Raw genomic sequence first — 12,352 nt, 5'->3', positions numbered from 1 at the left:
TTTTTTTTTTTTTTTTTTTTTTTGTCACTCTCTACGTAATATCTTAACATAAGTAGTTCAGCTTCATAGTACTACATTCAAAGTGTATACACATGTAAGAGGTGGGTTTTGTTTGTTGTTTTTTTTTTTGTCACTCTCTACATAATATTTTGACGTAAGTAGTTCAGCTTCATAGCACTACATTCTGAATGCACATGTAAGAGGTGGGGTTTTTTGTGTGTGTTTTTTTGTTGTCATTCTCTACGTAATATCTTGACAAGTAGTTCAGCTTCATAGTACTACATTCGAAGTGTATACATGTGTCAGAGGTGGGTTTGTTTTGTTTTTTTGGTCACTCTCTACGTAATATTTTGACATAAGTAGTTCAGCTTCGTAGTACTACATTCAAAGTATATACACATGATACACATGTAAGAGGTGGTTGTTGTTGTTTTTTTTTTGTCACTCTCTGTGTAATATTTTGACATAAGTAGTTCAGCTTCATAGTACTACATTCAAAGTGTATACACATGTATGAGGTGGTTTTATTGTCAGTCTCTACGTAATATTTTGACATAAGTAGTTAAGCTTCATAGTTTTACATCCAAAGTTTAGACATGTAAGAGGTGGTTTTACTGTCACTCTGTACATAATATTTTGAGACAATTTATATATTATTTTGATATGTTTCATAACATGAGAATATATTTTGAGAAATTAGTGGGGTAATATGGTCACATTACTGACAAAGCATGCACCAGTTACACATTGCATTCGACACATGATTGTTGTTGACACAGCAACACTTATTAGTTCTTGTCATGTTCAGTATCTCCTTGTGTTCATCTGTTTGCAATCCGCCGTACACCCAAAACGAGGTGGATGGAAACTTACGTTTTGAATCTTGAAACTTAAAAATGCACTCGAACAAATTCAGTTCATTTGTTATGGCACAAATCTGTGGACAATACTGAGGTGAACAGTAGCTGACACATAGCTGTGTAATTCCCCTTTAAAAATCAGTGCTGGCAGCATGAATAGAGAGGGATATATGTAGGAGGGTGGGACGAACGTTGTGCGTGCGCGCGCACGCGTGTGCCTACATTTTGTGTGGAGTGGGTGTGGGTTTGTGGGACGGAGTTGGAACGGGATGATTTGTGCGCGTGGGTGTATTTGTGTGTTTTTAGTAAATGCATGTGTCATTGCATTTTTAATTAAAATTCTTCTTTTTTTATTGCATAGGCCCAGGGATTTGTGTATCATTTCAATGGGCGTACTAAATGTCCTTTCATAATTAGTATCATCATTATTTAGGAGTGAAGAGAGAGGAACATTTTTTTAATCATCCGATTTATTTCATTAGAGTAACAGAGTAAGCCCTTAAGAGAGAAAAAACACCTCAATGTGTGTGATATGGGGAGGAAGTTGGGTTGGGGAAGAGGGGGGCGGAAAGCGTAAGAGGAAGAGAAAGAGAGAGAGCATGTGAGCGAGAGAAAGACAGATGCACAGAGAAATAAAAATGAGTCAATTTACCTTTATCTGCTGCATCCGCTGAATATTCTTGTACAGTCTGTCTTTCCTTGTAAGTTCATAGGACCTGGAAAAGAGTTGGAAAGCAAACAGGTTTTTTTTTTTAACTTATAGATAAGAAAGTGATACTAAATTGTGTGTGTGTGTGTGTGTGTGTGTGTGTGTGTGTGTGTGTGTGTGTGTGTGTGTACACGCACATGCGTGCATGTGTGTGTGTGTGTGTGTGTGTGTATGTGTGTGTGTGTGTGTGTGTGTTGATGTATGTATGTGTCTCCGTGTGTGTGTGTGTGTGTGTGTGTGTGTGTGTGTGTGCGTGTGTGTGTGTGTGTGTGTGTGTGTTCTTGTGTGCTTGTGTCTGACCTGACATGTTAATGCTTTGAGAGTTTCCAATGAATAATTCTATTATTTTGATTATAATGATTATGATCATGACTGTAATCCTCTGAAGTCAGGGACGACAGAAAAAAAAACAACAACAAAAAAACAACCCACGATGGACTGATAACACTGCTAGAATGGACCGGAGAACCCTTTGCAGAGACCCAGGCTTTGACACACAACAGTCAGACCTGGAGGAATCTAGTGAACAGTTCTTCTGTGCAGCGCCCCAAATACTCTTCACAGAGTCAATGGAGAAGGAGAAGAAGAGGAAGAAGAAGAAGAAGAAGAAGAAGGAGGAGAAGAAGAAGGAGGAGGAGGAGGAGTTTCAGTTTCTCAAAGAGGCATCACTGCATTCGGACAAATCCATATATGCTACATCACATCTGCTAGGCAGGTGCCTGACCAGCAGCAGAACCCAAGACGCCTGGTCAGGCCTTGAGTGCATGCTTATATATTTGTGTAACTATTCGAGTGGATTTCTTCTACAGATCTTTGCCAGAGGACAACACACTCGTTGCCATGGGTTCTTTTTCAGTGCGCCAAGTGCCGTGCTGCACACGGGACCTCGTTTCATCATCTCACCTGAATGACTAGATGCTCAGTTTGATTTTCCAGTCAAAGCTGGGAGAAAGGGCTAGAGCAGGATTCAAACCCACACACTCACAGACTCTCTGTATTGGCAGCCAAGCATCACCCATTCTGCCACCTTCCTCCTGAAGAAGAAGAAGGAAAAAGAAAAAAAAAGAAGGAAGAAGAAGAAGAAGGAGGAGGAGATGAAGAAGAAGAAGAAGAAGAAGAAGAAGAAGAAGGAAAAGGAGAAGAAGTAAAAGAAGAAGAAGAAGAAGAAGACGAAGACAAAGACGAAGACGAAGAAGATGAAGACGAAGAAGAAGAAGTAGAAGAAGAAGAAGAGGAAGTAGAAGAAGAAGAAGAAGAAGAAGAAGAAGAACAAGAACAATAACAAGAAGAACAAGAAGAAGACAAAGAGGAAGAAGAAGAAGAAGTAGAAGACGAACTATCCTCTGACCTGGGGAAGTGGTTGATCTTCTGGAACTCAGTCATGGTGCGGAGGGTGAAGGGCTTGAGGTGGGAGTTGGTCCACACCAGGTTGAAGTCGGGGCTGTTGGGGTGCACCTCATGGAACCCATGGGCCACCAGAATGTTCCGGATGATCTTGCACTCTGTCGACCCAAACTTGAAGGCCAAGTGGTACCGCTCTGAAAAAATATACCTATATCTATCTATCTATCTATATAATCATCTATCTATCTATCTATATCTACATCTAGAGAGTGAGAGAGAGAGAGAGAATCAAACCACCCAAACTTGAAGGCTAAGTGGCACCACTATGTTTGTTTTCTTCCCACAAAACTGTGCTTAAGCTTTTCTTATATCTATATCAATCTCTCTCTCTTTCGCTACACACACACACACACACACACATATGGGGAGAAAGACAAACAAACAGACAGACTGAACTGACAGCTACAGGCATACAAAGATTACATATTTAATAGAATCAAACAGTAAAGTATGTCAACAAAATTATCATAACACATGTATCAACATATTTTATGATAAAAAACAACAACAAAACATCAATAAAAGACAAAAGGAAGAATCCAACCATGACAGATTAAAGTCAAAGAATATATATATATCTGCATAATTCCGCCAACCTACCCCCGACAGTCTTGAAGTTCATGCGCTTTTGCAAGACGGAGCCGACGTTGAACAGAATGACAGGTGTCCGTTTGGAATACCCGGTCCATATGATGTTCAGGTTCTTGTCTCTGAAAACGTCAGACACAGATCAAGATTTGAGGAAAACAAAATTTTTTTTCATATTGTAAGGTCCACAGACATGTATCTCAATTCAATCTCCACGAAGCATTCATACAATAATATTCACACATCTGATCCTTCTTCAGTAGTTCTTTTTCTTTTCTTTTTTTTTTTTTTTTTTCAAAACTCATTGTTTAGAAAAAAACAAAAACAAAAACAACAAACAAACAACATAATTATTTACACAGTGAGCTTTTTGAACCAGTGTTGAAATGTGTGCTGGTGAAAAGAATTTATTACTTCGTTCGTTTTTTCTATTCATAGTCTGTTCATCTAAGAAGATGATATTAGACTGAAGATGTTACTTTGACCCCATTCTTCACAATTTTAATCTTAAACCTTTCCTCTTCATTAAACTGAAAGATGCTTTTTTAAAGACAGACAGAAACACACAACTTTATGTGAAGAAAGATCTCTCTACCTGTGTGTGTGTGTGTGTGTGTGTGTGTGTGTGTAAGAGAGGGAGAGAATGGGCCTTGTAGGGAGAACCAGCAAGAAACAGTCAGAGAGACTGACACAGAGACAGAGACAGAGACACGGAGATGGAAACGAGAGAGTCAGAAACTAATGAATTGAGGAAAAGAAAATTCTGGAAAACAAAAGAAATCTAAAAAATAAAATAAAAATAAAAAAAAAAATATTAAAAAAAAGAAAGAAAAGAAAAATGGAGTGTTCCCTGGTAAAGGAACGGAAACAAAAATAAAACACACACGGGGGAAAAAAAAAAGGGGGAATAACTCACCGACTGTTATCCTCCTCCTCCTCCCCATTATCTGTCTCATAGTCAGAGTCATGTTCGCTTCTCTCCTCTGCATCACTCTGTTCAGATGGCGTCAGTGAGTCGCCGCCATCTGAATCGTTTCCCCGCGATGCCATCTTTATGTCTCTTTTTTCTTTCTTCTTTTCTTTTTTTCTTTTCAATCAATGATGTGAACACAAAAAAGCGAAAGGTGTGTGTGTGTGTGTGTGTGTGTGTGTGTGTGTGTGTGTGTGTAATGTGTGAAATGTGTGTAGTGTGTGATGGGGTGGTGCACGTGCACACACGTGTATGTGTGTCTCCTAAAGTCTACTGTTTGTGTCTTTTTTCCCTAGACTCAGTCAGCACCGGAGTCATGAGTGCAGAAGACGGTTCATGGTGATGGGTGATGACAGGCTGATCAGACTTGGAACCCTATCAAGGAAAAAAAAATAACATAGTATTGTCCAAAATGATCAATGGAGCAATAAAGACATTTAACCAATGCACACATGCATGCATGTACACACACACACACACACACACACACACACACACACACAGGCACAGACATTCATATATAAACACATGGAAACACTGACACATAGTGACATACTGACACACATTCATATGTTAAGGTACACACACACACACACACACACACACACACACTCGGACACATATATGCACAAGTCTATCAAAACACAGACAAACAGAAACTCAGAAACACACACGCACACACGCACGGACACATGCACGCACACACACACATCTTGCTTAACAACAATGTCAGACAAACAGTAGTATTTTTTTGGCCAGGTGCCCTATTGATACGAATCTGAATAAAAGAACGTAGATAGAGTAGCCTATCTATACAGATAAGAGCAACTGATAAGAATGGCTTTGTCAATGAATGTCAAGAATAATACATGTATTTAACAGTGTCATGAACAAAGTGACTTTATCAATTACGGTCTGCCAAAAATTACCAGTGCATGAACAATTTCATTGACATTGTTGTGAATCATCAGGATATCTTGTGTTAATTAGCAGCATTTCTTTACATTTGTATGTAGGTATGTATGTGTATATATATATATATATATATATATATATATACTTTTTTTTCCTACTTTGCAAACAAGCTTCTTTTTTTTCCAACTTTCCAATTTTACAGGAAGCTGAATTCAACAAAATTTAAGATGCTGTAAACATGAAAAACAACATGTTCATGCGCATACATGCATCCTTTTTGTTGGAAGGAATAAAAGAAATGGAAATGTACACAGCAAAAGGAAAGAAAAGAAACAACAATGGATGAGCTGACAATTATAAATGATTTTTCAATAAAGACATAAACTGATAAAGCACAAAAAGGAAGCAAAGCAAGCAAACACACAAAATCTGTGTGTGTGTGTGTGTGTGTGTGTGTGTGTGTGTGTGTGTGTGTGTGTGTGTTGTGTGTGTGTGTGTGTGTTTTCACAATACATCTTTATTAATCTGATTGGAAATTACATGTGCATTCAAAGGCTCGTCACTCACACCACTATGTATATATATATATATATATATAATATGCACACATATGCACATTTTCATGACAATGCTGAGTATTGTGACCAGCGTCTTAGTTAACAGTTTAATCAACGAACCGGCTGCAGTCACTAAAGACAGGTGTCAAGTCAAGGCACCTCATATGGTTCACTTTCCAGGCGCTACTACAAAGCCACCCTCAGGGCATATCAAACCACCAGTCTGTTGCAAGTGCTGTAAGCCTACATATGCTGCTATTCCTTGGTGCGGGATTAAAGAAAAGCTTGCAAGGTTTTTTGTGACTGTTAAGTTACAGGCCGACTGGTACAAGACTTTAGAGATAAAGAGCCATGTTGTGCGAAATCACTCAGTCAGTGCTTGCTTTGCCTGAGTTCGCACACAAACTCTGAAAATGGGTGTGCAATCAATGAACACAGTGTTTTTGAAATGAACGAAAAGAAATGCACACAAAAATTAAGGAGAGGAAAATAAAACAAACAAAATGAAAAAAAACAACCCAAAAAACCCAAAACCCCATGAGAAATCACTAAAAAAAAATTCAATTGAAGTATCATTTCACTGTCAAGGATAAGTAAAAATAACCCTTTTTCATGAATTCTAAAATTAAAACAAAAAATATTTTCCTTTTTTTTTTTTATTAAAACATTTCTTTCTTAATTGTTCCACACAAAAAAATTGGAATTTTAACTGCTGACGCTCAATAACTTATTGCCTTTCTTTTCTTGACACAAAGAACCAAACCTGCACCGCTTCACATTACTGGTACAGTCTCCTGCAATGGTTTTTGTTGGTGGTGGTGTTGCTGTTTTACTGAATAAATGGTGGTTGTTTTTTTTATTGATAACATTAATCTATAAACCTCGATCAAAACATTAAAGGAGTAAACAAACAATCGACAAATCAATCTGAATACTGACAAATCAATCTAATTACTGAGATATTGGTGAGTTTAAAGATACAAATGACATATTTGGAGATATTTGCAAAGAGATCATAAAGTTGAAAAAAAAAACAACCCAAAAAACCAACTAAATCCAGATAATACACATCAGGTTTATTACTGCTCAGTATGGGTTATGATTAAGCTGGCATGTTAATCTTTTTCATTGATAAGCCTTCTTGTTTTTTGTTGTTGTTGTTGTTTTTTATCTTTATCTATTTTTAAATCCACTATTTCACAATTTTGGGGGGAATTATAGTTTATACTCTTCAATTTGAAGCATAACCCATGCAGAGTTAACCCATGCACATCAAGAAGACAGCATTCAGCAAAAAATCTGAACAGAAAATATTTTCAAAACATTAAAGATCCTGTAATGACGGGTGCAATAGCCGAATGGTTAAAGCACTGGACTTCCAATCTGAGGGTCCTGGGTTCGAATCTCGGTGCACCTGGTGGGTAAAGGGTGGAGATTTTTCCGATCTCCCAGGTCAACATATGTGCAGACCTGCTAGTGCCTGAACCCCCTTCATGTGTATGTGCACGCAGAAGATCAAATACGCACGTTAAAGATCCTGTAATCCATGTCAGCATTCGGTGGGTTATGGAAACAAGAATATACCCAGCATGCACACCCCCGAAAATGGAGTACGGATGCCTACATGGTGGGGTAAATAAATAAAAACAGTCATACATGTAAAATGTTACATGTCTGTCTATGTATGCATGTGCATCTGAAATCTGATTGAATGACACAGGAAACGAATGATGAGCGCCCAGTGGCAGCCGTCAGTCGGCTCTACCCAGGTAGGCAGCCTGCGGTGCAAATGTCCCCATGTATGTAAAGCGCTTAGAGCTTGGTCTGTGACTGAGGATAGGCACTATATAAGTATCCACATCAATCAATCAATCAATCAATTTTTCTCAGAATGGTGTTCTGACATTTTGGATGTCTGGAGTTCTGGGTCATTTCCTCCCTGGAATCACAAGTTTCTCTGAATGAAAAGGAAAAAAAACAAAAACAAACAAACAAACAAAAAAAAAAAAAAGAAAAAAGAAAAAAAAAAGAAAAAAAAGCTTCCTTCTATTTAGAAAGAACTACTGGTTTATGAACAGAGAATCTCTTATCATTTATGTTAGTGGCTGTCCTGTTACAGGTGGCACTTAAAAGTCTACAGTTCTAAAATGTATGGAAAATAAAGTCTTAATCTTTTTTTCTTCTTCTTTTTTTTTGATGAGAAGATAAACAAGGCTTATCTGTCGGTGTGAGTCCTCATATGGGAGAAGAGGCTGATTCTGGATACACAGCACTTCCCACACGTGTTGCAAGGGAAAACATCTCCAGAAGTTGAGCCCTGCTTCCTTCGCTCACGCTTCTCCTTAGTGGCTAGTGTTCTCTTGTTTTGTTATATATATATATATATATGTATATATATATATATATATATATATATATGTATATATATATATATATATATATATATATATATATATATATATACAGATTCACCGACAACAAAAGCATTGTCCCAGGCAAAATTCTCATGAAAAATCCACTTTGATGGTAAAACAAATACACCAGCAGACAAAAAAAAGAAAAAAAGAAAAGGGGGTGGTGGTGCTGTACATTAGCGACATGCTCTCAGTGGGGAGAGCAACCTGAATTTTGCACGGAGAAAAAATCTGTTGTCACAAAAAATTAAAACAATACAAGACAATGCAATACAACACAATACAATAAAATACAATAATTATCATAAAATAAACTTTATAAAACAGAACTTTTAAGTTTCTGTTTCTCTATCTATAGATCTATATGAATTGTCTTATCTACCTCTCTCCTTGAACATTTGTATTCATTTTTCAGCACATTTCTGATTTTAAGATTAAAGTCATTACCTGCCCCTATCTTCCTTCAGTATTCCACTGATTGTTGTATAATTAAGGTTTGACTCTTGGAGTTGGAATGATCACCTGCGCTGCATAAGGTACTTGTCTATGCCTGCATTGTTGAATTATCAAACATTTCATTTGGATACTTTTGCACACTGAAAGTGCCATCAACATGCAGAAAACTGATCTTTCTCACACACTGTCAGTCAGTATGCAAGACGAAAGGAGAATGGGAGACTTCTATTCTAATATTACTTTCACTTCAGAATGACAATTACTTTATTTTCGAGGAAAATACTCAATAGAAAAGCACTACTGACATCACTTTTGTTGTTGTTGCTTTTTTAATATCCTGTCACTGTCTTAACACACACACACACACACACACACACACACATGATAGATGTGCACACAAGCATACACATAATGAAATACATATGCTCAGTGACATTCACACACATTTGTGTGCATGCACGCGCGCGCGCACACACACACACACACACACACACACACACACACACTCACACACACACAGATGAACACACACTTGTAAGTAGGTAAGTTATGATGGGGAAAATTAGGAGTGGGACAGAAAATATGAGAAATCTAACATATTTGTGAAGTAAACTGAATTGTGTGTGTGTGTGTGTGTGTGTGTGTGTGTGCTTCTGTGTGTGTTTTATCTTCAGTTTAACGTCAATTCACTATAAGTGTTTTTAGACGGAAAGTAGTAAAGTAGTGGATAAAGGAAAGGGAATGCATGTGAATATTAGTGTAAAAAAGTGTTCATGTTATGTATCAGAGGAAAAGTATATTATAAGAAAAAGTTTAAAGAGATTGTGGTGTGTATTGAATGAGGTGTCACGGGAAGGAGAATATGTATATGCATATCAACAATGTAAATATAAATAACAACATTAATTATAATACATCAAAGGAGGATACCAACTGGACTGGAGTTTAAAAAATTTCCAAAAACATTCTAAGCAATGAATAATCATTCAAAATCTTTTCAGTGGCTAATGAAATACTGGAAGAAAAGTCATCACTACATATTTTGGAATTAACTGTCTTATGCTCGGACAATGAATGAGTAGATGGCTTACAGTTATTTGCTTACTGCATATACATTTTATATTTTTAGAAAATTTTGTACGAAAGGCATTCAAACGAATTTTATACATTAGACTTGTAATTTGTCTTGAATGTGCTGCTGTTGTCAAATTTAGAAAATATTTGAGATTAGCTACATTCCTTGTGTTTACACAACATTGGTAATATTGATTATTTGAGTTTATAAGTAATTTCTTTAATCAATTTCTAGATACATTTTCTATACAACTAATGCATTCATGTAGATCTAACTGGATGTCAAGTTGTATTGCGCCTTCGAAATTACGTGCTGTTCTTCTAGCTGCTTGGTCTACCCACTCATTTGAAGATATTCCACAGTGTGAAGGTACCCAACAGAAAGTTATATTAATGCCCTGTTTTGTCAGTTGGTGATTAATATGTTCTATTTCCATTGTCATCTCAATTCACTTCTTTGAATCTGGAGATTCTATAGCTTGTAATACTGACTTCAAGTCTACACATCTGTGTGTGTGTGTGTGTGTGTGTGTGTGTGTGCACGTGCTCACACGTGTGAATGTCACTGAGCATGTGTCTTTCATTATGTGTACGCTTGTGTGAAAATGTATCATGTGCTTTTGTGTATGTGTATGTATACATGAATGTGACCATGTTTGTGTGTGCATGTAAATGTTTGAGGAAATATCAAATTGTCATGCACAGATACAGATCTGTCTTTGTGACACTGAATGTGTGTGTGTGTGTGTGTGTGTGTGTGTGTGTGTGTGTGTGTGTGTGTGTGTGTGTGGCCATGTGTGTGTGTGTCTGTTTGTGTCTGTGTCTGTGTTTCTGTGATTTTGTTTCTGGGTGGGTGTGCATATGTGTGCACATATATGTATCTGTGTATGTGTATGTACTATCATATTTGTGTGTACATATGTGCGTATCTGCCTTTTTTGTATGCACAGGCGTGTGTGTGTGTGTGTGTGTGTGTGTGTGTGTGTGTGTTTGAGTTGGGGTACGTGAGTGTGTGTATGTGTGAGTGTGTTTATGTATGTGTGTGTGAGTGTGTACTTGTATCATGTATCTATTTTCACAAATGTGTGTATTGTATTATATAACATTACTCTTTATGTCACAGCAGTTTCTCTGTGTGAAATTCGGGCTGCTCTCCCCAGGGACAGTGCATTGCTACAATGAGAGAGCCACTGTTCTCTGCTTACAATTGTGTTTTCCTAACAAAGTGTATATTTCTACAGAGTTTTGTCAGGGATATCCCTATGTGTATATAACTCTCTCTCTCTCTCTCTCTCTCTCTCTGTGTGTGTGTGTGTGTGTGTGTGTGTGTGTGTGTGTGTGTGTGTGTGTGTGTGTGTCTGTCTGTCTGTCTGTCTGATTGAGGATGATGATGATGACAGTGCGATGAGAGAAAGAGAGGAGCAGTTGATAGAGACAAACACATTCATGGCTAATATTGTGATTTTTTCTTTTTCTTTTTAAGTTAAAGCATGATGTACCAAATATTCATTCTGAGCAATCTGTATTAAGGGAAGAGACAGATGTGTGAAAACAAAAATCATTTCCATTCACATATGAAAACCGTCACTGATATTGTGATTTTAATTTTTACTCTCCGTCGAATTTCAACCCTGAGTCTGAAAATACCTCCCTAAGAACGTGAACTGAAAACGTATTGACAGTTTACGCGTTGCCATGGTAGCAGTCGGTTTGATGTTCGCACCTGTCCAACCGGAAGTTATAATCAAAACACAAAAAGTAGCTTCAAATCCCACGTTTGTGATATAAAAATAACGAGCGTTTGTTGAGACTGTGGACAAAACACGCAAACACCACAAAGGACAAACTGAAGTGGCAACAAAATGGCAGCATTAACTGGCCACACATATGTCGCGTCGTGCATGCCGATCAAAAATAGTTTCTTTTTTTCGTTAATAAAGGTTTAAAAAGAAGCAGGGAGAGATCGCACTCAGTTTACCTGTTATTCCAATGAAAATCGGCGATAATTTAATCCATACATTGCCACAATACTTCTTGCCCACCGTTTGTAGATCGTTTGTCAATGGGGAGGCAAATTGAAAGGAAGAAACCAAGCCGCCATCATGTTTGGACACGCGCAGTATTGGCAACGTGGGTTATACAAACAGCAGCTACGACCTCGTTACTTTCGGTTTCTTCTGCTGCTTTGCTTCTCTTTTGATAATGTGCTGGTCTTTCAGACCGAAGCGCGTGTAACTCAGCAGTTGAGAGGCATTACCGGCAGCAGGCGTACGGATTCATTTTTGTACAGATTTGAAAGTGTGTGTGTGTGTGTGTGTGTGTGTGTGTGTGTGTGTGTGTGTGTGTGTGTGTTTGTGTGAGTGTGTGTGTGTGTGTGTGTGTGTGTGTGTGTGTGTGTGTGTGTG

The 12,352-nt window shown here is 37.7% G+C and overlaps 1 protein-coding gene across 1 annotated transcript in view; it reads right to left on the bottom strand.

The window, feature by feature from the left end:
* Positions 1–12,033, bottom strand: part of LOC143296013 (tubulin polyglutamylase TTLL5-like) — a 98,822-nt gene extending 86,789 nt beyond the window's left edge. Inside the window, exons 1-5 of the mRNA XM_076607752.1 lie at positions 11,926–12,033; positions 4,478–4,906; positions 3,574–3,683; positions 2,918–3,107; positions 1,513–1,576 (exon numbers count right to left, since the gene is read on the bottom strand). Coding sequence (XP_076463867.1) covers positions 1,513–1,576; positions 2,918–3,107; positions 3,574–3,683; positions 4,478–4,611 — 498 coding nt within the window. The 5' untranslated portion in view covers positions 4,612–4,906; positions 11,926–12,033. The remainder of the gene's footprint in view (positions 1–1,512; positions 1,577–2,917; positions 3,108–3,573; positions 3,684–4,477; positions 4,907–11,925) is intronic.
* Between the last annotated feature and the right edge of the window lie 319 nt (positions 12,034–12,352).

Source organism: Babylonia areolata, chromosome 21, assembly GCF_041734735.1.
Source record: "Babylonia areolata isolate BAREFJ2019XMU chromosome 21, ASM4173473v1, whole genome shotgun sequence".
Lineage (NCBI taxonomy): Eukaryota > Metazoa > Mollusca > Gastropoda > Neogastropoda > Buccinidae > Babylonia > Babylonia areolata.
This window is presented reverse-complemented; position numbering and strand designations above follow the sequence as displayed.